Below are 25,928 nucleotides of genomic sequence, written 5' to 3'. Positions count from 1 at the left end.
ATGTATGCTACCACATGGAAGCCTCTTACAGCCAACTCCTGAAGGAGCTATAAGGGAGGTCCACTGAAGGGCAGGGAGTGCTCCAAAGTGGCCCAGCTTGCCAGGGAGGAGCTGGACTTACTCAGGCCCGGCGCTCCTTCCCAGCCTGCCTGCCTTCCTCTCCACCTGGCCCGGCAGCCAACCATAGTCTTGTTGTTAGAGCCTAGAGGCCAGTGAGCCTGGTCTCTTCCCTGGAGACTGAACTAGAGGCCAGAATTGAGATTGTGTGTGACATGTGATTCCCGGATGCACAAGACAGCACACCGAGCAGATGGATTGATCCTTGCATTTTCGCCGTCAGGGAGATGCTGAGCTGTGGCTCTGAGAGTGAATACAGAAGCGTAGCCAAGGGGGCTGGATGTTCTCAGATGTTTGCAGCCGGCTGGAGAGGCTCAGGGGCACGCTCTTGGGCTACTTCTGTTAAAGAACAGAGAATAAACGAGCCCACCATGTGGACATAATGTGAGTGTTGGGCTGCGTCAGGATGTGAGAGTCTGAGGGTGTGTGGCGTGGACGCAGAACGTGAGAGCATTGGAGAGGGTGAGGCTGAGGGGGCTGCGGGGCGGGCTTGGGGGATAACTGGAGGCTGCAGTTCCCAGGGAGAGGATTAAGGAGTCCGTCCAGTCACGGTTAGAAACACCACGTGATTGTACTCAGTATTTCGTGCTCAGTAACAAATTACTCCCAAACTTAGTGAGGCGAAACAACTTTGGTTATCATCACACAGATCCGGCAGGTCAGGAATCTGGCTGGGAGAGCTGGTCCCTCTGCTCAGGGTCCCCGCAAGGCCATGGTCATCTCAAGGCCCCACTGGGAAGGATCCGCTTTCAAGCTCATTCACGTGGCTCCCGGCGGGTTGCAGTTCCTCGCAGGCTGCTGGACTGAGGCCTCCCCGGGTTCCGTGCCATGGAGGCTGCTCCGTAGAACATCATGCAACGTCCACATACAGCGCTTTGCCCACGCAGCTTGTGTTGTCAGAGCACGCAAGCAGGAGGGCCGAAAGAGACAGGACCAGCAAGGCGGAGCGTGGCAGCAGGATGAGTCACAGCCATCCGCAGCTGAGCCGTGGAAATGACATCCCATCAGCTTCGCTGCAGTCTCCTCCTAGAAGCAAGTCACTAGGTCCAGCCCACACTCGAGGCATGAGCAGCAGGAATCGGACTGCTAGGGCCTGTCAGAAGCTGCCTGGCAAAACGACCAACGTGAATGAAGCATTTGCTGTGTGCCGGACACCGGCTGAGCCTTTCACGTGCACTCCGTTCTAGATCCTTCATGAAACCCTCCCAGGAAGGTGTCCTGTTATTTTTCTCATTTCATAGATGAGGACATTGAGGCTCAGAGAGGCTGGGTAACCTGCTCAAGGTCACACAGCCAGAGAACAGCAGAGCTGGAACATGAACCCAGGTCTGCTGACTCGAAAGCCAGCATAGCTCCAAAGCAGAGGCCTCCCTGTCCTCCCATGCGAGCTTGGACAGGAAGGGGGCGGTGGAGCCAGGAATGCCACCTTCCTGCCAGCCTGCCTGCTGTCTGGCTCCACCGTCTCTGATCTTTCTCCACTGTCTTTGCTCGTTTGGCTTTTCCCCCCATTGTTTCCACCTCCTTCATCCAAACAAATCCTGTCTGCTCACATTTCAAGCTTCCAGCTGGGCGTCAGCCACGGAGTCCTCCCTTCCCTTGAGAATGCGAGACTAGCATGCCGCGCGCAGATCTGCCACAAGCGGAGTGGGCTGCTGCCTCTTCGTGGAGCGGTGTCCCCAGTATCGCCTGGACGGCCACCGTTAGCAATTGCTTCGTTTTGGTTAAAGCAGTGAGGATGCCGGCGGGTCCTGCTGAAACCAGGGGAGGCAGGAGCAGCAGGCGGGGAGGCCTTTCCCCACACACACCTGAGACTTCCAGATTGCTTTGGTAGCCGACAGCCAGCTGGGAGCTGGGTCTCAAGGAGTTGGGATATAGGACAGGTTGCTTTAAAAAAAAAATGTGTGGGCCAGTCATAGTGGCTCACGCCTGTAATCCCAGCACTTTGGGAGGCTGAGGCAGGTGGATCACAAGGTCAAGGAATCAAGACCAGCCTAGCCAACATGGTGAAACGCCGTCTCTACTAAAAATACCAAAATTTGCGTGTGCCCATAGTCCCAGGTGCTTGGGAGGTGGAGGCAGGAGAATCGCTGGAACCTGGGAGGCAGAGGTTGCAGTGAGCCAAGATCACGCCACTACACTCCAGCCTGGGTGACAGAGTGTGACTCCATCTCAAAAAAAAAAAAAAAGTGTGGGCTGAGCGCAGTGGCTCACACCTGTAATCCCAGCGCTTTGGGAGGCCGAGGTGGGTGGATTATGAGGTCAGGAGATCGAGACCATCCTGACCAACATGGTGAAACCCCGTCTCTACTAAAAATACAGATATTAGCCGGATGTGGTGGCGCGCACCTGTAGCCCCAGCTACTCGGGAGGCTGAGGCAGGAGAATCGCTGGAACCAGGAGGCAGAGACTGCAATGAGCTGAGATCGTGCCACCGAACTCCAGCCTGGCGGCAGATCGACATTCAATCTCAAAAAGAAAATGAGTGGTAAGATACAAAACTTTACCCGTGATCCACTTTTGGGCACAGTTCCGTGGCATTCAGCACACTCACATTGTTGTGCAGCCATCATCACCATCCTTCTCCAGAATGTTTTCACCTTCTCAAACAGAAACTCTGTCCCCATGAAACAGAGATTCTCCATCCCCATTCCCCTCCCCCAGCCGCTGGCAATTTCCGTTCTATTCTGTCTCTGTGAGTCTGATTGCATTAGGGACTTCACATGAGTGGAAGTTTACAGTATTTTTTTTTTTTTTCCGACAGAGTCTTTCTCTATCATCCAGGCTGGAGTCTAGTGGTTCAATCTCGGCTCACTGCAACCTCTGCCTCCTGGGTTCAAGTGATTCTCCTGCCTCAGCCTCCAGAGTAGCTGGGATTACAGGTGGGCACCACCACATCCAGGTAATTTTTGTATTTTTAGTAGAGACGTGGTTTCACCATATTGGCCAGGATGGTCTCGATCTCTTGACCTTGTGATCCACCCGCCTCGGCCTCCCAAAGTGCTGGGATTACAGGCGTGAGCCACCGCGCCCGGCCTGCATTTGTCCTTTCATATCTGGCTTCTTTCGCGCTGCATAATATCCTCAAGGCTCATCGTGTGGTATCCTGTGTCAGCGCGGCTTTGCTTTTCAAGGCTAAATAACGTTCCGTTTTCTGGAGACACCACGTTTTGCGTATCCGTTCGTGCAGCGATGAACACTTGGGCTGCTTCTGCCTTTTGGTTTCTGTGAATAAAGATGCCGGGAACAAAGGAGTGCAAATGTTTTTTCAGAACAGGTCACTTTTGGTGATGAGCCAAGAGGGGGACAGGTGTGGAGGGCGGGGCCTCTGGAGCTGTGGGGGTTGGGGGAGGTGCAGGGGAGGGAGCAGGGAGTGGGGATGAGGCTGGCAGCAGCAGGGATGTCTGTGGGGACCCTGCCTTCCCGTGATACCGCCCGCCTTGGCTTGACTGTCTGTCTCACCCTCCATGAAATCCTGGTTGCCTTGTACCCGCCTACCTCCCTGACCCACCTGCACTCCCCTGAGGATCAGGACCTTGTTTTCTTCGTAGCTAGGGTCTCCCCAGCATTCCAAAGAGGTAGGGAGACTTGGGGGACCCAAGAGCTGTCATGAAACCACTGTCAGGAAGCTGAATCTCGACTTGCTGACCCATTTTCAGAATTGCTTCCAAGGTCAGGTTCATCCGAGTCTGGCGGGGAAGAGGCAAATGCTGGTCACTGTCCAGCAATGCACGATGTGGCAAAGGGACAGGGAGGCTGTGATGCAGAGCACTTCTCATACGCGTGGGTCAGCTAATGCCTGGTAACAAACACCCACAGGACCTCAGGGGTTGCAGCAGCACGCATGGCTTAGCCAGTTTCTGTATCGGCCGGTTATTGGCACAATAATGATGAATGCCAAACCAGTCCCAAGCTCAGGGGCTGGCTCAGCATCACTGATGCTCCTGGGCCTGTGGCTGGCATGGCTCTGCCTCATACCACAGACTGGGCTGAGTCTCCCACCCTCCTGGGCTCGCTGGGCTCTCTGAGGCAGCTTCTTGTCCTGGTGATGGCAGAGGCAACAGAAGGGAAGCTCACGTACGCACGCATGTCTGCAAGCCCCAGCTTTGCTCTGCCTGTGTCTTGCTGGCCAAAGCTGGTCTCAAGGCCACGCTGGACGTCCAGGGTCAGGAAAGCAGGTTCTGCCTACGTGGGAGGAGCTGCAAGTCATGTGACAGAGGGCAGGGACACAGGCAGGGTGAAAATTGGGGCAAAGCTGGCACCTTTCTGGAATGTTCCAAAAGAAGATGGATGACTACTGCTCCTCTGCCCTGGAAGGGAGATTTCTTTTTCCCCCATAAAGTTTTCTGATTCTAATTCCAAAATGCTATGACTCTTAATCAATGCTTGATGAACCATACTTGAGCAAACAGAATTTATTCTCTGTTAAGATCATCCTGAGGGGATGAGGTGTCTTTCTGTCACTCCCAAATCCCCTGCGAATTCATCTTTTTTATTCCAGGCTTACTAGGAAATAAAAGATTTTGTCTGAGGGCTGATAGGTATCAGCAGAGCTTTCTGGAGCTTGAGTTGAAACTTGGAATGTTTGTGGATCAAAACCGAGCTGTGCTGGCGGCAGCGGCTGGGAGGAGGGAGTGCAGGCTGGAACGCACTGAAACGCTGCCTGAGTTGTGGCTGTCGGCTGCCTCGACTGCCAGACTCGCTGTTTTGGGGCGGGGCGGGGGGGTGTTGTTATGGATTGTGCTGGAAGGTTTCCTTGCTCTTGGCTTTTTTTGTGAAGGGCCTGGATTACTGCAGAAAATCCAGCTTATGTGTCCAAGGGCAAGGCAGGCCTGTTTATGTTTGACTTTTACGTCTTCACAAATCTCCTGAGGTCTGACTCTAAGTAGGATTTGTGTCTTCCCAGATGCAGGAAAACAGGAGGCAGGAGGCAGGCACTGAGCTTGCAGGAGGCGATGCGGCCGGTGCACGGTTTGCCATATGCTTAATGTGGCTCTAAGAAGAGAGCTTTTTTTTTAAATATTAAAAACGGCTATGGGAAAATCTGCCCTAATGCTATTAAGCCGTGCTGACGGGAGATGTGTGTGGCTGTACCTTTCTGCCTGGATTTGGAACCTGGGCTGCAGCCAGACGCTGGAGACGCATTCCTGAGCCTCCTCAGCCCCTGCCTCCTCGCCCAGCTGTGGCTGCTCTTTTGGGCACGCAGGCAGAGGCGGGAGAGACTCAAGTCTCCAGAGGTGGGTGTGCACAGGAGAGTGGTTCCCAGCAGGGGAAGACTTTGGCCCCCAGAGGACATTTGGCAAAGTCTAGAGGCCTTTCTCATTGTCACAGTCGGCAGGGGACAGGTGCAGCAGCATCTGGTGGGTAGAGGCTCAGGGACGCTGCTCGACGCCTAAAGCAGCTGGACCCACAGCCAAGAATCACCTGCCCCGAACACTGTTCAGCCTTAACTTACAGAGGAAGGAACGTCAGACGCGTGCGTGCTGCGGCTTGAATGTGTCCTCTCCAAAACTTGGATGTTGAAACTTAACGTCCATGTGTCCTCACCACCTTGAGAGGTGATTAGGTCAAGAGAGCACCTCCCTCCTTAAAGGAATTAGTGGCCTTAAGAAAAGGCTTTGAGGCTGGATACAGTGGCTAATGCCTGCAACCCAGTACTATGGGAGGCCGAGGTGGGTGGATGACTTGAGCCCAAGAGTTCAAGACCAGCTTGGACAACATAGTGAGACCCTGTCTCTAAAAAAAAAAAAGTAGCTGGGCATGGTGTTGCATGCCTGTAGTCCCAGCTATTTGGGAGGCTGAGGCAGGAGGATCACTTGAGTCCAGAAGGTCGAGGCCACAGTGAGCCGTGATTGCACCACTGCACTCCAGCCTGGGCAACAGAAAGAGCCCCTACCACAAAAATACTACTAACAATAAAATAAAAGGGCTTTGGTAAAGGGAGTTTGTCCCTCTTGCCCTTCTGCCCTCTGCTGCATGAGGACACAGCATCCCCCCGCCAGGAGGAGGCAGTGCTCTGAGTGCCATCTTGGAAGCAAGGCTGGACCCTTTCCAGATGGCGAACCTGCTGAGCCCTGGGTTTCAGACCCCCAGCCTCCCTGGCAAAGGCCTGTGTCCTCTTCCAACATGGTCTTGTTGCTACATCTTTGGGAGGGGACGAGTGCTGAGGTCTCACGTGGTGAACTCGCTCCCTCTGGCCCTTTGATAAGACCCTAATCCCATCTGTGAAGGCGCCACCCTGGTGACTTCATCACCTCTTGCAGAGTCACCTCTTGATACCATTACCTTGGTGAGTAAATGTCAACATGTGGTTTTTGAGGGGACACCATCATTCCAACCATGGCAGCGGTGCTGACTACAGCAGTAGCTAAGACTGCAGGGGTCAACACGGCCATCTCACGTCCCTGACACTCAACCATCAGAACTCACCCAACAGCGGCCGCCCAAAGCCCCCCACCCTGCCCCACCTCCTGTACCCACAGCCACTCCAGTCCTGGCTCCAAATTACATGTATGCGGCCCTATTTCTCCAAGTGCTTCCCACAAGCTTGAGATGCAGGTGGCCATGGGGGAAGGTGCTCATCTCTCCCTGTTGGTCTGCTTGGTTTTATATCACCTGGCCTAAAGTCCCTCTCCCAGGGGACTGTGCCGGGTGCTTCCTCAGACACACGCAAGCTGGAATCTTAAAGAATCGCCAGTCAAGCTCTGCCACATTTTGTCATCTGGCCCCACACCTCCATCAGCTTTATCTCCCCCATTCCCAAATCCAACCACAGCGCCTGTGCGTGGCCAGAAGCACAGAGAGGCTGGGGTGGGAGTTCCCGTAGAGCCCGGCGCCCGCTCGCAGCTCAGATGCCCCGAGGCCCTCCTGCCCTGGGCTCCCATGGCCTGAGCCAGGAATACAGGACTGCTCTCCAAGACCCCCTCCCCCCAGCCAGTCAGCCTCTGAGCCCCCGTCATCTGTTTCCCAAATAGTTCCAGATCCCTCCCCTTCTGCCCTTCACTCCCCAACGCCCGGGTTTGAGCCACTGTCACAATTTATCTGGATTACCTCCGCAGACCCCCAGCCTGCCGTTGGCAGCTGTGGAAGGTACGGACGGGGTCGAGGGAGATGGTGGTGCTGCCTCTGACCTTCCTGTCCTCCGAGGTGGAGCCAACCCCGAGGTCTCCTTGCTCCCTGGCATGCCCACTCTCATCGCCATGCACCAGAGAAGTGGCCGGGAGCCCCCCTAGGCCCGGCAGCCTTGCTCCACTTAGGAGGCTTCGTCACTCTCCCCGCCACTGCACCTGCGTGGCCCAGTCACTCTGACTGCATCTCAGCCCCTGCTCACTGCCCGGCAGCGTCACCAGGATCACCTGCACTCCTGCATCCTCCAGGGGCCCTCTGTTTCCTGCCTCACGGCTCTGTGCAAACGGTGCCTTCTTTCCAGAATGCGGATGATGGAGGGAAATGTTGATTCGAAAGAAGGCTTCCCAACCCCCTCATGTGGGTGCGGTGCCCACCCTGGGCCCCCAGCCCTGTCCCAGTGCCCCGTAGTTGATGGTCCGTCATCCCTCTCCCCTCTGGGCAGAGGCCATGTCCGGCTTGTGGGCCCTTGGTCCTGTGTGAGGGGTGCACGCCCCCCTAATGCCTGGGCCAGCCTTCTCTACAGGCTTCTCCACTTTGTGGGGTCCTCTCAGCGTGTCGGCCACAAAATTCCCCTTCGCTGATTCATCCAGCAGATTCATTCCCCTTCACTCATTCATCCCGAGCGTTGGCTCTGGCGGGCACCAGCGCCACAGCAGATCAAGGCAGACCCAGCTCTCACTGGCCTCTCCTGCAGAGGAGAAGCAGACAGTAAACAATGGCTGAGCTGGCTGGGCGTGGTGGCTCACGCCTGTAATCCCAGTACTTTGGGAGCCTGAGGCAGGTGGATCACGAGGTCAAGAGATCGAGACCATCTTGGCCAACATGGTGAAATCCCGTCTCTACTTAAAATACAAAAATTAGCCAGGCAGAGTGGCGCACACCTAGTAGTCCCAGCTACTCGGGAGGCTGAGGCAGGAGAATTGCTTGAATCTGGGAGGCAGAGGTTGCAGTGAGTCCAGATCGCACCACTGCACTCCGGCCTGGCAACAGAGTGAGACTCCGTCTCAAAAAAAAAAAACAACGAAAAAACCCTAAACAATGGCTGCACTATGGTGGGTGGTGGTGGCGCAGTGGGGAGAGGGCAGACAGGCTGAGGGCACAGAGAGAGGCTGAGGGGTCTATGTTGGGGACAGCCGTGGAAGAGCTCTCTGAGTGATGACGTCAGAGACCTCAAGGAAGTGAGGGAACGAGCCTGTGTTCGTGGCGGTGGGAAGAGCAAGCATGGGGCTTGGGGTGGCACAGGGAGAGCATGGGTCAGCGTGTCTGGATTTCGGTGTGGCCAGGGGTAACAGGGGCAGATCCTGCAGGGTTTGGGGGTGATGACAAACACTTGGGAGTCACCTGGCATAGACAGGGTCGTTGGACGTTTTTGAGCCCTGGCAGTTCCTCCTCTGATTTAAGCTTTGAAAGACCCACTTAGGGGCCTGTAATCCCAGCACTTTGGGAGGCGGAGGTGGGTGGATGATTTGAGGTCAGGAGTTCCAGACCAGCCTTGCCAATATGGTGAAACCCTGCCTCTACTGAAAATGCAAAAATTAGTTGGGCATGGTGGCGGGTGCCTGTAATGCCAGCTACCCGGGAGGCTGAGGCAGGAGAATCGCTTGAACCCAGGAGTCGGAGGCTGCAGTGAACCAAGCTTGCACCACTGCACTCCAGCCTGGGCGACAGAGCAAGACTCCATCTCAAAACAACAACAAATAAATCAATATATGGGTAATCTTGTCCCCATTCTACAGATGAGAAAGCTGAGGCTCAGAGAGAAAGGGTAGTGACTAGCCTGAGGGTGCAGAGCTTGAGTGTGTTGAACTTTGCTGGAATCTGGCTCAGATTCATTCTAAAGGCCCCTCTCCCGCTGCCCTGCAGTGGGAATGGCTTGACCACTCTCCTGCACAGGCCCAGCAACAGGACGGCGCCTGGGCCAAAGTGAGAGTAAGGTCCAACTCGATGCCTCGAGAAGTAGATCAGCTCCTGAGACTTCAGTCTTCCAGCTGCGTCTCCTTCCGACTGAGACCTCAGCAGGCACCTGTGGGAAAGGACGTGGGTGGCTGCAGCTGTACTGGAAGGCCCGAGAGAGGAGGGAGTCACAGGCGACCCTCTGAGGAGGAGACTCGGGCCTAAGATTCAGGGGCTGTCACCTTGGTGACAGGGTCAATGTTGAGTGATTTTAAGTCACTGAGGCCATCGCAGACACCTTTAATCCAGCTCGGCAGGTACATGCTGTTTTTCTTTTCAGTTTCTACCAACCTCCCCGATTGCCTTGTAGGTGGGGTTCTCCGAAGCCCCCCGGGAAAGCCCCTCAGGCTTACTTGGGAGTGTGGAGGTGGAGGGATTATTCGCTCACTCCAGAGGAGCAGAGAAGGGGGACTGTCCCTTGATTGGGAGGTGCTCTGAAAGATGCTGTCTGCTGTGAGGCGGGAAGAGGAGGGGCTCCCCATGCTCCCCAATGCCCCCTGCTGCTCTTCCCACCTCTTTTGGGAGCATGGGCTGGAAGATGCATAAAAATTCAAACCATCCTCAAAATAAATGAAAGGAAGAAATATATATATTTAAGGAGGAGATAACCGTAGCAGTCACTTTCACTCAAAGGTAATAAAAATAAGGATCGTAAACATAAACTCGGACATGCCAGGCTGCCTCCCCGCCGCGAGAGCGCACATTCTGAGGGAAGGCGAGGAGGTGCCGGCGCACTCCTGACACATCCCTCCGATTAAAACCTCCAGAAGGAAAAATATGGGAGGAAAATAGTGACTTACGGTGGGGGACATAAGGACCAAAACTATGACAAAAATCGAGAATACAAATTATGTTTACAAACGTTTCCCTGGCTGACAGAGACTGCCTGGAACAGCTCACATATCATACAGTGGCCGCCTTCCCGGGGGTGGAGACTCCTGGATGAGCACAGAGTGTTCCGAGAGTGATGGCCCCCCTTCCCCCCTCCGCCCCACTCCCCCCATCCCCGGCCTCACGGAGCTGCACTGGGGATGGCTCATTCTGAGCGTCAGCCGCCGCCTTCCTCCTCTGCAGCCATCAGACAGAAGCTGCCGCCGTGACAAGCAAACCAGACAAGACACGCCACAGCAGCTGGGCTGTCTGCAGAGGGCCATCGGGCCTCCTCGCTGGAAACATTCACTGTAGAGGGACACACAGAACGTTTTGTCCTCTTTGCCTTGTGATATTTGTCTTCTCCAGGAAGAGAGCTCGGACCCAGGCATCTGACTGCGGCCAGTGAAACGTTCCTAACTCCCTGCTCGGGCCTCGTCCTGCAACGGCCGCTCTTTGCCGGGCAGACGCTTCTCCCTGCCTGGGCACCAGCCTTCTGCCGTCACTGGCGAGGCGATTTTCAAGCACTTTTTGAACTTTTCAGTTGAAAATGAGATGCCACTGCTCGCTTATCAGATTTGCAAAAATCAAGATGATAAGCTAAGGAAGGCTGGGCGTGATGGTTCAGGCCTGGAGTCCCAGCACTGCGGGAGGCCAAGGAGGGAGGATCACTCGAGCTCAGAAGGTCAAAGTTGCGGTGAGCCGTGATCGTACTACTGCACTCCAGTCTGGGTTACAGCGCTAGACCTTGACTCAATAAAACAAATTAAAAACTGAAATAAATAAAGCTAAGGAAGAAAACCACAACACGGCTGCCCATTTTGGGAAGGTGGGATGACACAGTGCCCTCACGCTGGCTCGTTTGCAGGTCGGAATGATTTCGGAAGGAGTGTGGGAGTGTCTCAGGAATCTGTAAAAACTTCACAGCGGGACGTGGTGGCTCATGTGGTGTAATCCCAGCACTCTGGGAGGCCAAGATGGGAGGATCATTTGAGTCCAGCCTGAGCAACATGGCGAAACCTCGTTCCCACAAAAATACAAAAAAAATTGCCGGGTGTGGTGGCGCGTGCCTGTAGTCCCAGATGCTCAGGAAGCTGAGGTGGGAGGATCCCTCGAGCCCTGGAGGCAGAGGCTTCAGCGAGCTGTGGTTGCGCTGTTGCACTCCAGCCTGGGCGACAGAGCGAGACTGTCTTAAAAAAAAAGCTCCCCACCTTGGTTTATTATGGGTTGAATTGTGTCCCCTGGAAATACAGGTCCACGTTGTAACCCTGGTGCCTGTGAGTTTGACTTTCTTTGGAAATAGGGTCCTTGCAGATGTGATTAAAGTTGAGATGTATGTCTGCTCTCTTTATTTTAGTATTATTATTTTTCTGAGACAGAGTCTTACTCTGTTGCCCAGGCTGGAGGAGTGGGGCGACCTCAGCTCACTGCAGCCTCCACCTCCCAGGTTCAAGCGATTCTCCTGCCTCGGCCTCCTGAGTAGCTGGGACTACAGGCGCACGTCCAGCTAATTTTTGTATTTTTTTTTTAACTAGAGACAGAGTTTCACCATGTTGGCCAGGCTGGTCTCGAATTCCTAACCTGAAGTGATCTACCCACCTCGGCCTCCCAAAGTGCTGGGATTACAGGTGTGAGCCACCCAGCCGTCTGCTCTCTCACACACAGGGATGCAGAAGGCATTGTGAGGATGGAGCCAGAGGCTGGAGGGACGCAGCTGTAAGCCGAGGCGTGTCGGGGGTTGTGGAGGACACCTTGACGCTAAGAGAGAGGCATGAACAAATCTTCCCGGGAGGCTGGAAGCAGCACAGCCATGCTGACACCTTGAGCTCGGAATTCTGCCTCTAGCCCCGTGGAGCAATACACTTGCTGCTTTAAGCCACCCAGTTTGTAGCACTTTGTTACAGCAACCCTAGCAGACTAAGATACTCTTTATTTTTATTTTTATGTTTTTTGGGATGGAGTCTTGCTCTTTTGCCCAGGCTGGAGTACAGTGGCCTGATCTCGGCTCACTGCAATCTCTGCCTCCCGGGTTCAAGCAATTCTCCTGCCTCAGCCATCCAGTAGCTGGGACTACAGGCACCCACCACCACGCCTGGCTAATTTTTGTATTTTTAGTAGAGATGGGGTTTCACCATGCTGGCCAGAGTGGTCTCCAGCTCCTGACCACAAGTGATCCGCCCGCCTGGGCCTCCTAAAGTGCTGGGATTATAGGCGTGAGCCACCGCGCTGGGTTACAAAGTAATATACTCTTTTTGGGCTTTTACTTTCATTTCTAGGATGAAATCTTATAGCTCATTATTTGCCATATTTATTTCCATTTCCACATAGTTAGACCATATTTCCCAGTGTCCTTTGCAGTTAACTATGGCCATGTGATTGAGTTCTGGCCAAGAGATAAACTCACTTGCTTTTAATATTCAGGGCTGCATGACCCCAAACCTTTGTCCTTTACATTTCTGGGCAGCCAATCCTTTTGGGGTGTCATAGGGGTTCCTTTGGACCCTCCCCAGATCAGCCTCCTCCCCCACTGCCCGTTCCATCCAGGGTCATCCCACTGCTGTGGCAGGAGAGTGTCTCAGCATACCTTGGGCCTGGTCTTCACCCTGGGCCGTCTGAGCTGTTCAGACTCTCCCTGTCAATGTGTATTCCCTGCTCCTGTTTCTGCTTCCAGCAGTAGCTCCTTAGGGTCCTGCTCATTGGAGTCATTCGACAAACACCGGGCCAGGCATGGTGGCTCACACCTGTAATCCCAGCACTTTGGGAGGCAGAGGTGGGCGGATCACTTGCAGTCAAGAGTTCGAGACCAGCCATTTTCCAATTTCCTGGCCAACATGGTGAAACCCCATCTCTACTAAAAATACAAAAATTAGCCAGAAATTGCTCGAACCTGGGAGGCAGAATCTGCGGTGAGCCAAGATCATGCCACTGCATTTCAGCCTGTGCAACAGAGTGAGACTCTGTCTCAAACAAAACAAAACAAGAAAGCGAATGCTGTGTGCCCACACTGTGTACCAGGCCCTGTGCTCTCTGCAGGGGATACAGTGGAGAATGAGACACTTCCCTGTCTTCACAGAGCTTCTATCTGGCAGGGCAACGGGACATTAAAACAATGTTTAGTTAGAATAGCGATGAATAAAGTGTATAGGGCCCCATGGGAATGGATACAGGGTAGGGTGACTATGTTTTATCCAAATCAGAACATTTTTGAGAATGTAAGAGGACACTATCAATAATTATGCCAGAGCAGTAAGTGAGAACCAGGACAGCCTCAGGGAAGGCAGGACCTTTGGTCACCTAGGAGGAGATCAGCCTGGCCTCCCACGAACCCTCTCTGAACAGCTCCCTCCCAGCTTTGTACCCAGCCCTGACCAAGAGCTCAGGGAGCCCACACAGCTTGGATGAGTTCTCCCAGGCTTGATTGAATCTTGTTCTTCAAAAAACCACCTTACCACCTCCTTAGGGCCCCAGTGGACTGGAAACGAGCTTTCTGTATGTGATTAACACAATGATCAAGAATACAGGATGAAGCTGTGAGTCTCACATGGTGCTATGCATGGAATCACCTGGGATTCCAGGGTGGCTCTGGTCTGCCATCCTCTAACATAGGGATGGAAATGGGTGCAATCGGGGCATCTGGAATTTTATTGATTGATTGATTGATTGATTGAAACAGTCTTACTCTGTCACCCAGGCTGGAGTGCAGTGGCGCCATCTTGGCTCACTGCAACCTCTGCCTCTGGGGTTCAAGCGATTTCTGTGTCTTAGCGTCTCTAGCAGCTGGGATTACAGGCTCACACCACCACACCCGGCTAAGTTTTGTATTTTTAGTGGAGACGGAGTTTCTCCATGTTGGCCAGGCTGGTCTAGAACTCCTGACCTCAGGTGATCTGCCTGCCTAAGCCTCCTAAAATGCTGAAGTTACAGGTGTGAGCCACCGCACCCAGCTGATGATCTGATCTTTTATTTTCAAAATAACGTTTCAGAATAATGTTTTTTTTAAATGTCAGAAGTAAAGAATTTTTAAGAACATATATACGTGCCAAAAAGAAAAAGCAAAAAGGAAATTCAGAAAATCGAAATGGTGATTCCTCTGGTGACTTATTTTCTTCATTTTGGGGAACATTTTCCAATTTCCTCCAGCAAGCATTTTTTTTTTTTTTTTTTTTTTTAACTTTTGAAATTTAAAATAAAATGGTGAAAGTATGCTGTGATGCTGTTTAAAATGTCAAATTGTATTTCCGGGATTATCATGCTGGGGGTCCCTGGCCTCCCCTCCCTGGTCCTGTGACCCGTGGCCTACGTGTCAGGCTGCTGCTTCTCAGACTCATCTCAACATTTCTGCACGTGTTACAGCTTTTTCTTCACGTTTTAAAAACCAGGTTATAGACTAAGCATGGTGACTCACACCTGTAACCCCAGCACTTTGGGAGGCCAAGGCAGGCGTATTGTTTGAGCTTGGGAGTTCGAGACCAGCCTGGGAAACATGGTAAAACCCTGTCTCTACAAAATTAGCTGGGCGTGGGCTGTAATCCCTGCACTTTGGGAGGCTGAGGCGGGAGGATTGAGGTCAGGAGTTTGAGACCAGCCTGACCAACATAGTGGAACCCTGTCTCTACTAAATATACAAAAATTAGCCAGGTGTGGTGGCACGTGCCTGTAGTTCCAGCCTGGAGGCTGAGGGGGGAGAGTTGGATGAACCCGGGAGGCAGAGGTTGCAGTGAGCAGAGACCACGCCATTGCACTCCAGCCTGGGTGACACAGCGAGACTCCATCTCAAAAAAAAAAAGAGGCTTTTCCTCTTCTACTTCCCCTACCAGATACAAGTCCTCTTGTTTAGAAAACTAATTTAAATTCTTCAAAGAAAGGAAATCCACTTTTGAGGCTAAGACACATGTGCTTCCCATGCGGCCATTTAAATCCCCCCGGGTGGAACTTACTCTTTTTTTTTTTTGAGACAGAGTTTCGCAGTTGTTACCCAGACTGGAGTGCAATGGCGCAATCTCGGCTCACCGCAACCTCCGCCTCCCGGGTTCAAGCGATTCTCCTGCCTCAGCCTCCTGAATAGCTGGGACTACGGGTGCGCACCACCATGCCCAGCTAATTTTTATATTTTTAGTAGAGACGGGGTTTCACCTTGTTGACCAGGATGGTCTTGATCTCTTGACCTCGTGATCCGCCCTCCTTGGCCTCCCAAAGTGCTGGGATATAGGCGTGAGCCACTGCGCCCGGCGGAACTTACATCTCACAGTGGTGTGTTGATGAGAACAGTTTGCCTTTGCAGTGAGCATCCTGTGTGCCCGGCATTAGCTCATTCAATACAGCCACATGTCACTTAGTGATGGGATTCTGTTTTGAGGACAGATGACTTGACCTTTTGCTTCTGCGCTACAAGCCTGCAATGCAGTTACGGTACTGCATACTGTAGGCAATTGTAACAGAATGGTAAGTATTTGTATAGCTGAACACATCTAAGCCTAGAAAAGGTACAGTAAAAATATGGTATAAAAGATTTAAAAAAATGGTATACCTGTATAGGGCACTTACTATGAATAGAGCGTGCAGGACTGGAAGTTGCTGTGGGTGAGTCAGTGGGGAGGGGTGAGTCACCGTGAAGGCTAGGATGCTACCATGCAGCACTGCAGGCTGTACAAACGCTGTATACTACATTTACTAAAAGGTCATTGTGGCTGGGCACGGTGGCTCACGCCTGTAATCCCAGCACTTTGGAAGGCCCAGGTGGGCGGATCACCTGAGGTCAGGAGTTCCAGCCCAGCCTGGCCATCATGGTGAAACCCCGTCTCTACTAAAAATACAAAAATTAGTCAGGTACGGATGTGTGCGCCTCTAATCCCAGGTACTCGGGAGACTGAAGCAGGAGGATCTCCTGAACCCCGCAGGCGGAGGTTGCAGTGAGCCGAGATCACACCACTGCACTCCAGCCTGGGCGACAGAGCAAGACTCTGTCTAAAAAAAAAAAAAAAAGGAATTGTGCTACAGTATTATGACTGCTACAACCTCACTAGGTGATGGGAATTTTTCAGCTCCATTGTAAGCTTACAGAACCACTGTGCTGTGTGCAGTCCGCTGTTGACCGAAACTTTGTTACTTACAACAGCCTCGTGAAATAGAAAGTGTTTGTTTCCCAATGTCACAGATGAAATGGGGCTGGGGTAAGTCCAGCTCCTCTCCCAGAGCCCCAGGGCAAGGAAATGACAGAGTGAGAACCGAACCGAGGCCTGTCCTGTGTGGCTCCCAGCACAAGCAGGTGCTGGAGGGCCCCCAAGGCCACTTGTAGCCTAATGGGTGCTCTTGCCCTGTGCTGGGCACTGTGCTACCCATTGCGAGGGTCTGGGCTCAGCATCAGGGGGCTGTGCTTGGATCATCGCCCAGCCCTGGTCAGTGGAGAGACCTTGAGAAAGTTATTTAGCCTTTCTGTGTCTCAACTTCGTTGTTGATACAATGGATCCAAAACGCAAGCTTTTCCCAGGGGTTATTAGAAGGATTACATGTGTTAATTCTCAGGAAAAAGGCTTGGCTCCCATCAATACTCACTAAGTGTTAGGATTATCATATTTTACTTACAGGCATATTTCTCTAATCTCCCCTGGGAAACACAGAAGCAATGGTTGGGGTTCCTCTGTCCCCTCAGGATCTACTGTTCAGCTGAGAGCTTGAGAATCGCTGATGTTATGTAAATAGTACATAAAATAACAAATGGGGAGTTTAAAACGGGACAGTTGGTCACATTCTTTGTATTTTCACAAATTATTAAAATGAAGGGTGGCTGGGTGTGGTGGCTCATGCCTGTAATTCCAGCATTTTGGGAGGCCAAGGCGGGCAGATCACAAGATCAGGAGATCGAGACCATCCTGGCCAACATGGTGAAACCCTGTCTCTACTAAAAATACAAAAAAATTAGCCAGGTGTGGTGGCACGCTCCTATGGTCCCAGCTGCTCAGGAGGCAGAGGCGGGGGAGTCGCTTGAACCCAGGTGGCGGAGGCTGCAGTGAGCCAAGATCATGTCACTGCACTACAGCCTGGGCGACAGAGCAAGACTCCATCTCAAAAAAATAAAAAAAAATGAAGGGTTACAAAAATTCTTTTTGCATTTTATTTATTGATTTATTTATTGAGACCGAGTTTTGTTCTTGTTGCCCAGGCTGGAGTGCAATGATACAATCTCGGCTCACTGCACCCTCCACCTCCCGGGTTCAAGTGACTCTCCTGTCTCAGCTTCCCGAGTAGCTGGGATTATAGACTCATGCCACCACACCAGACTAATTTTTGTATTTTTAGTAGAGACAGGGCTTCATCATATTGGTCAGGCTGGTGTTGAACTCCTGACCTCAGGTGATCCACCTGCCTTGGCCTCCTAAAGTGCTGGGATTACTGGGCTGAGCCACCACGCTTGGCCAGTTTGCATATTATTTATTGGATAATAAATTTTTTCAATATAGTCTCAATCATATAAGCTTTCCTCCTCACCCCATTTTTCTTTTCCTTTTTTATTCTTTTTGAGACAAGGTCTCGCTCTATTGCCCAGGCTGGAGTGCAGTGGCATGATCTTGGCTCATTGCAGCCTCCACCCCTGGATTTAAGCAATTCTCATGCCTCTGCTGCCTGAGTAGCTGGGATTACAGGCATGTGCCACCACACTGGCTAATTTTTCTTTTTTTAATAGAGACAGGGTTTAGCCATGTTGGCCAGTCTGGTCTCAAACTCCCCACCTCAGGAGATCCACCTGCCTCGGCCTGGCAAAGTGCTAGAATTACAGGCATGAACCACTGCACCCTACCTCTGCTTTTTTTTTTTTTTTTTTTTGAGACGGAGTCTCGCTCTGACACCAGACTAGAGTGCAATGGCGCGATCTCGACTCACTGTAACCTCCGCCTCCTGGGTTCAAAGGATTCTCCTGCCTCAGCCTCCTGAGTAGCTGGGACTACAGGTGTACACCACCATGCCTGGCTAATTTTTGTATTTTTAGTAGAGACGGGGTTTCACCATGTTGGCCAGGATGGTCTTGAACTCCTGATCCCAAGTGATCTGCCCACCTGGGCCTCCCAAAGTGCTGGGATTACAGGCGTGAGCCACCGCACCCGGCCCCTTTTTTCTTTTTAAATCTGCACTGGGTACAGACCACATCTTTGTGATTCCACCTTTAGGATCTGGGGGAGGAAAGAGGGGAGTCCCAAGAAGGGGGTCTTTGACCTGGAATCACACTGACTTTCCTCCCTTCACAAAGAATCCTTGGGGCCTTAGGCAGCAGCATCTGATGCCCTAAAGCGTTGCAGATGGCTCCCTGAGTCCATCCAGACAAATGGGTCAGGGTGCCCAGGCTGGAAGGCCACCCAGCGGGGACCGGGCCCGGGCACCTGCTTTCCCAGCTGCTCTGCCCTTGTCTGACTCCACATTCCAGGCAGCCCAGAGAGGCCCTTCACTGCCCTTTGCAAAACAGCCCAGGGTGGGAAGGAGAGGCTGGGGTGCCGGTCCCAGTTCTGTGAGGGAGTCACAGGCGCTCCTTCCCGGATGCATTTCTTTCTCGCCTCTGTCTTTGCCATTTTTTCCTTTGCAGGCTAAGGCTGGGGCTATGCAAAAATCCTCACTTCTGAAGGACTAAATGTGGGCAGTGTGCAGAGTTTAAGAGGCACCTTTCACCACAGTCCCTACGCTGCCCAGGGATGGCCAATCACCTTTTAAAAATGGGAATAACTTTGTTTCTGCTAGTCGATCTACACGCTTATTGTAAAAAAATATATGAATAAAATAGAAAGGTGTACTGTAGAAGGTGAAAATCACACGCATAGATATCACCATATTTTTAGACGGGTGGAGACGGGGAGACAGCCTTGCCGGCCCCTGCAGCCTCACACTCCCAGCGGAAGGCTATGCTGAGGCCCTGTTACCTCCTTCTCCTTCCTCTTCTCACTTTGCTGTCAACAAAACATCTGACCTGCAGAGGGGAGTGGCTTGGGCTTTACTGAAAACAGAGTCATGATGCTCAGACAAAAGCAACGTTCTTATGTCTATTTTGGTTTCTTTTAAGCTAAGCATAGATTTCTCTGGAAAGGACCGGAGCTGGCTGTGCTCCCTGCGTGGAAAACAAGAGCTCAGCGAAGCACCTGGTTTTCTCAAGTTCCCTGACCTCCAGTCCTGCTCCTGATTCTTGATGACAAAACACATTCAGTGCCCTTGATTGATTTAGCAGAGAAGCCGCAGTGTTGCAGGATGGAGGCAGCCCGTTCTGCCTGCAGATGGATGCCTCCGCCGTGACGGTCTTCTCTTTTGAGAGAAGATCAGGTCGGTTGCAGTGGGCCAGCGCTGAGCTGGGAAGCCACCTATCCGGCTGCCGTAGCTCTTCCTGGTAAAGCCTGTTAATCCGAGCCACTTACGCAGCCCCCGCCCCCTTTCCTCTGCATTTCTCCTGCATTCACTCCTACCTTGGCTCGTATTTGCCCCCCACACTCAGGTTTTTGTAGTTGTTCTCTTGTTCATTTTCCTGTATCTTTAATTCCTGCTGTCAAACGGTCCAAGGTTTTCAGCGTCATCTGGTCTACCTGCACATTGTAGGACAAGGTCCCCACTCTGTTCAGGCAGGTCAAGGGTTTTTCTGCTATTTTTTTTTTTTTGAGACAAGGTCTTGCTCGATTGCCCAGGCTGGAGTGCAGTGGTGCGATCTCAGCTCACTGCAGCCTCAAACTCCTGTGCTCAAGCAATCCCCCACCTCAGCCTCGAGTGGTTGGTACTACAGATGCATGCCACCATGCCTGGCTAATTTAAACCATTTTTTTAATTGAGGCTGGGCATGGTGGCTAACGCCTGTAATCCCAGCACTTTGGAGACTGAGGCAGGTGGATCACCTGAGGTCAGGAGTTCAAGACCAACCTGGCCAACATGGTGAAATCCCATCTCTACTAAAAATACAAAATTAGCTGGGCATGGTGGTGGATGCCTGTAATCCCAGCTACTTGGGAGGCTGAGGCTGGAGAATTGCTTATATCCAGGAGGCAGAGTTTGCAGTGAGGCAAGATCATACCACTGCACTCCAGCCTGGGTGATAGAGCAAGACTCCGTCTCAAAAAAAAAAAAAATTATTTTTGGTCGAGACACAGGGTTTCCCAATGTTGCCTGGGTTGGTCGCAAACTCCTGGGCTCAAGCAATCCTCCCGCCTCAGCCTCCCACAGTGCTGGGATTACAGGCGTGAGCCACCGCGCCTGGTCCGTTCCACTCTTTTTGGATCATAGCTGGGCCTGGAACCCCCTTCGGCCCCACACGTGCACACTGATGTTCACAGCAGCAGCAGCATGCTTCCGTGGCGTGTGGTCTTACAAACATTGCTGGATTTGAGTCTTGAATAAGTGACCATAAAAGACTCATGGAGCTGTTGTTGTCAACACCCTCCCGGCTTTCTTTTTTTCTTTCTGCATTATTTTATTTTAATTGAGATGGGGTCTTGGTCTACTGGCCAGGCTGGAGTGCAGTGGTGCAGTCATAGCTCACTGAAGTTTCAAATTCCTGGGCTCAAATTTCTGCCTCAGCCTCCCAAGTAGCTGGGACTACAGGCGTAAATATATATCTATTTGTAGAGACAGGGTCTCACTATGTTGCCCAGGCTGATCATGATCATTTTCATAGCTTGAATCAAACCAGCTTTGTGGTTTTTTCTGAGATTCCTAACACTCGTTTTTAAGGTTAAAGTATCTTATTTAGAGGCTCTGTGGAAAACAGATGTCCTTGCTTGTGAAGAGGTGGAGACATTGGAAATTGGAACTTCATCCCCAAGCAGCCAGCCCACCTCCTGCCACGGTCATAGAATCACTCAGGTGAGAAAGGTCAGCTCTTGAATTTCCAGCCTTCCATTACTCACAGATGCTCTCTGCCTTTCAAAAATCTAGAGCCACTTCCAAATGGTTGGCTGGGACTTGAAGAGAATCATCCATGACATACCGGAACAAGGTTTCTTTTAAATGCCAAGATGCCATGAAATGATTCAAGCCCATTCTTGAACCGTCAGGGTGAGAGCCGGGCAGTCACAAGCCCCTTTCTGGTCTTTACATGAATCACAGAATTTCAAACTGGAAGGATCCTTAGAAATTCGCCTTTTCCAAGTTTCTCACGTTACAGATGTGGAGACTGAGGGTAGAGAAGAGCGGAGGCTTTGCCGAGGTCTGCAGGAATTGGTGCAGGCTGGGGACCGTCGCATGTGTGTGTGTCTCCATCCTCAGTCCAGGACCTGGACCCTGAGTGGCCTCCTGGTTTGGGGTCACATCTGTTAAACAGCAGAGGGTGGCCAGGTGCGGTGGCTCACACCTGTAATCCCAGCACTTTGGGAGGCCGAGGCTGGCAGATCATGAGGTCAGGAGATCAAGACCATCCTGACTAACATGGTGAAACCTTGTCTCTACTAAAAATACAAAAAAAAAAGCTAGATGTGGTGGTGTACACCTGTAGTCCCAGCTACTTGGGAGGCTGAGGTAGGAGAATCACTTGAACCTGGGAGGTGGAGGTGGCAGTGAGCCAAGATGGTGCCACTCCAGCCTGGGTGACAGAGAGATACTTGGTCTTAAACAAAATGAAACACAACAGTAGAGGGTATGTTTTCCTCTGTGTTTTGAGGAGAGGGTGAGTCTCATTCTGCTTTGTCAGATGGAAGTTTGGACAATTACTTCGTAGTGTTCATTCATTTGGCACAGATATTGATCACGGGCCCCCTGTGGCACCTGAACTGAATCACTTCGGGAGACTCGTCCAATATTGTCTAAGACCTCCAAGTCTGCCTCTCTGTGAACTATCTTCAGAGTGACCTGATTTAAGAATTCAGGTTCTGGCTCTCTTCCTTGGTGCTGCCTACGGAGGTGGCAGCCATCTCCTCCTCGGCATCATGGCCGCCCTCAGATCCCTTGTGGAGCCCAAGATCATCAAAAAGATGGTCACCTGGCACCGGTCTGACCGGTATGTCAAAATTAGGCGCAACTGGTGGAAACCCAGGGGTACTGACAACAGGGTTCGTAGAGGGTTCAAGGGCCATCTGGTCTTGATGCCCAACATTGGTTATGGGAGCGACAAAAAGACAAAGCACGTGCTGCCCAGTAGCTTCCGGAAGTTCCTGGTCCACAACGTGAAGGAGCCGGAAGTGTGGCGGATGCGCAGCAAAACTTATGATGCTGAGGTCGCTCACAATGTTTCTTCCAGGAACCACAAAGCCATCGTGGAAAGAGCCGCCCAGCCGGCCGTCAGACTCACCAACCCCAATGTCACACTGTGCAGTGAAGAAAAGGAGTAGACAGCTCATGTGGACGTTTTGTGTTTAAATAAAACTGTAAAAACTGCAACAACAAAAAAATGCAGATTCTGAATCCCGGTCTCCCTGCTCCCCGATTTGGGGGTCTGGAGCGGAAGCTGGGCACCCTGATTTTTAGTTTCCTGGGTGATTCTGACCACCTGCTAGGTTTGGACTTCAGCGTGCTGACTATCTTCACTCAGAATTTCAGGTAAGAAAAATAGATTTCCCAAGATCATGCATGTTATAGGTAAGAAAACTGAGTCTCACACAGATTCAGTGGGCTTTTCCAGGTCACAGAGCTAGTTAGGAATGAATGGGTCTAGCCTCGCTGCTTTGCTGTGACTGTGGTTTCCTGCAAGATCTGCTGGAGCATAGCTGTCTGCAGCCACTGGAGGTGGGGAGCAAGGTGACAAGGCAGAGGACCAGAGTCATTTTGTTGCCTTCAGATGAGAACAGGGTCTTCCTAAGACCCTGCATCCCTGAAGCCTCTGCTGGTGACTTTGAGGATAGTCTCTCTGCCAACACAGAGGGTGCAGAGTTTCAATAGGCGAGTCGGCTCCGTGGGATGTAATAACCAAATGAATGTTTGGAATGATAAAGATTTAATCCTAGAGCCTCTATTAAACGCTTGCTACGTGCTGGGTGAGAAAGGTCTGGGATTGTACTCTTCATTCTCATTTTGAAAGGAACGCAAATGTCATCAAGATTTTGATATGGATGGCCACATTCGTCTAAGCCCCAGAAAACCATCCTGAGAGATAGGATATCTTCCAGTGTCCAAACTGAGGCTTTGGATTAATAAATTACACAGGGGGCCAGGCACAGTGGCTCACGCCTGTAATCTCAGCACTTTGGGAGGCGGAGGTGGGTGGATCACAAGGTCAGGAGTTCGAGACTAACCTGGCCAATATGGTGAAACCCCGTCTCTACTAAAAATACAAAAATTAGCCAGGCATCGTGGTGTGCACCTGTAGTCCCAGCTACTCGGGAGGCTGAGGCAGGAGAATCACCTGAACCCGGGAGGTGGAGGTTGCAGTGAGCCGAGATCATGCCACTGCACTCCGGCCTGGGTGTTAGAATGAGATTTTGTCTCAAAAAAAAAAAAAAAAAAAATTCACACAGAGTTGCTGGGTTTTACTGCTGCTACAGAGCATTACATGGAGCGAATATCTGTTGGGTGTTCAACTAGGCACCTTCACAAGCTCATCCTCTCCCAGGCGAGTAGAATGAGCCCACTTTTACAGTTGAAGAAACTAAGACCGAGCTAGTGAGGGTCTTAAACAAGCTCACAGAGTTAGAAAGCCACACAACCAAGATGAGAATCTAGGAGCGTCTGACACCAAAGCCCCAGCGCAGAGGGGAAATGAGCCTCTCTGCTTGTCCCCTGCTTTGCTGGTCGGCCTCAAGCGTGGCACACTAGACATCCGGTTTAGCCAAAGCAGGCACTGCATGTTACATTCGGGTTTATATTCCAACTTACACAGTTCTCTGTATGTTGTACACGAGCCAAGTTTCCTGAATTGAAAAAGAGAGTCACACAAGAGGCTTGCCTCCACGGACAGAAATCTAGAGTTTTAGATGTCTGCACGTGAAGCTATATCAACATAAGAATTAACTACATACCAAGAAGTGGGAAAAAAATTTAAAAGGATAAAACTCTCAGAAATGAGATAAATTAAAAAAAATGTATTCGATGAAATTTATTTTCACTTGGTTTCTTTTTTTTTTTTTTTTTTTAGACGGAGTCTCGCTCTGTTGCCAGGCTGGAGTGCAGTGGCACGATCTTGGCTCACTGCAACCTCCAACTCCCGGGTTCAAGCGATTCTCCTGCCTCAGCCTCCCGAGTAGCTGGGACTACAGGTGTGCGCCATCACACCCAGCTAATTTTTATATTTTAGTAGAGACGGGGTTTCACCATGTTGGCCAGGCTGGTCTCGATCTCTTGACGTCGTGATCCGCTGGCCTAGGCCTCCCAAAGTGCTGGGATTACAGGCGTGAGCCACCGCACCTGACCTTTTACTTGGTTTCCTATGAAAAAATTAAAGAGAAAATCTGATTGACACTGTGGAGGCTACTACACGAAAAAAAAAAAAAGTACTATCTTTTCTAATGTTATAAATGGTTTCTCCTGAAGCTTTTGCCGCTTTTTCAAAATCTGGAAGAAACAAGGTGGTCGATTCCTTTAATTTCAGGAGCCTGTAACAATGTTTTCGAAAAAATAAATTAAACTGACAGTTTCATTTGTAGGATTGACTTTAATAACACGCCTCTATTGAACGAATGGCGATGAACTGGGAAAGATGGAATTACGGTAACCGAGGTAACGGGGTCGGGGACTCCCCTTCCTCCGCCGCATGCTAGTGGCGCGGCGAGAACGCTCTGAGGAGGTTTGGTCTGTCGGCCACGCCGTAGGTCGCGATGCATTCTGGGTCCTGGCAATATGGCGTCCTCCTTGATGTGCTGATGAGAGGAGTTTCACTGTAGCTCCAAACCAGAGGGCAAAGCTCCCCTGACCCAATAAGCCCACATTGTCCGTTTTTTCCGTGGTTCCGTGCCGCCCGTTTCTCAGGACTCGTTCTCAGGCAGGAGAGAGCCTCTGGGCTGAAGGCCAGGACCAGCCAGGCCGCGCGGACGTGAGGTTGAGGAACCGGGTGCGGGCGAGCACGATGGGCCAGTCCTGGCTCTGGTTGCAGCAGCTCAGGCGAGTGCGGGACCCGCAGGGCTGAGAGTGGCTAGAAGAGACCCAAGGCCCTCTGAACCCGATCCCTTGGCCGGAGACCTCAGCCCAGTCGGCCCAGTGGGCGAACCGGCACCAGGAGCGGCCTGCCTGTCCTCGGATCTGCTGAGGCGTTGGAGGCCGAGAGCAGGGTCATCGTGAGGCCTGAAGTCTCACGCTTTTGACAGCTTGGCTCGCAGCCCCTCTGGAAACGTACGGCCTCAGGAGCAGCCAGTGGCTTGGGACCTGGGGTGGTGTGTGTCTGCGGAGCTTCTTGGGCTGCCCCATTTTCCCGCGGCCCCCTCCCCGCCTCCCGCTCAGAGTTAGAGATAAGGATCTCAGACTTTTTGCCTGAGTAAGGGTCTCCGCACTCTCTATCCCTTTCTTTTTCGATTCTCCGCTTTTCTGTTTCTTATTTCACCAATTCTGGTACACACTAGTTTTTAAGGCTGGAGGTTCTCGAGCGCTTACTGCCAAGGACTCCCCCACCCCCTCCCCCACTGATGGAGTCCGAAATGCTGCAGTCGCCTCTTCTGGGCCTGGGGGAGGAAGATGAGGCTGATCTTACAGACTGGAACCTACCTTTGGCTTTTATGAAAAAGAGGCACTGTGAGAAAATTGAAGGCTCCAAATCCTTAGCTCAGAGCTGGAGGATGAAGGATCGGGTAAGTGGATTCTGATGGCACCCCTTGAACTTGGTAGTTTCTCCAACAACGGAAGTTTACAGCCCGAAAAGTGTCCTTAGTAAAGCGCCAACATTTCCCCTAAGCCACACGTTGTAAGTCAACTAGAAAGCAAAAGCCATGTCAGACTGCAGTTTTTGATTGAAAATGGGAAAGGCTGTTTTGGTTCGTCGTTATTCACTG

General features: G+C 51.7%; 2 protein-coding genes across 3 annotated transcripts in view; both read left to right on the top strand.

The window, feature by feature from the left end:
* The first annotated feature begins 21,944 nt into the window (after positions 1 to 21,944).
* LOC105717527 (large ribosomal subunit protein eL32-like) lies at positions 21,945 to 22,346 on the top strand. Its single transcript, XM_064369554.1, has one exon. The coding sequence runs from the start codon at positions 21,945 to 21,947 to the stop codon at positions 22,344 to 22,346; it is 402 nt and encodes a 133-aa protein (XP_064225624.1).
* Positions 22,347 to 24,784: 2,438 nt separating this feature from the next.
* Positions 24,785 to 25,928, top strand: part of RPTOR (regulatory associated protein of MTOR complex 1) — a 427,638-nt gene continuing 426,494 nt past the window's right edge. For both annotated transcript variants that reach the window (XM_064369298.1, XM_064369297.1), the window contains exon 1: positions 24,785 to 25,727. In XM_064369298.1, coding sequence (XP_064225368.1) covers positions 25,566 to 25,727 — 162 coding nt within the window. In that variant the 5' untranslated portion in view covers positions 24,785 to 25,565. The remainder of the gene's footprint in view (positions 25,728 to 25,928) is intronic.

Source organism: Aotus nancymaae, unplaced genomic scaffold, assembly GCF_030222135.1.
Source record: "Aotus nancymaae isolate 86718 unplaced genomic scaffold, 86718_ANA_hifiasm-v0.15.2.pri h1tg000089l, whole genome shotgun sequence".
Taxonomy (NCBI): domain Eukaryota; kingdom Metazoa; phylum Chordata; class Mammalia; order Primates; family Aotidae; genus Aotus; species Aotus nancymaae.
The sequence above is the reverse complement of the archived record's forward strand: the minus strand, read 5'-3'. Positions and strand labels throughout refer to the sequence as shown.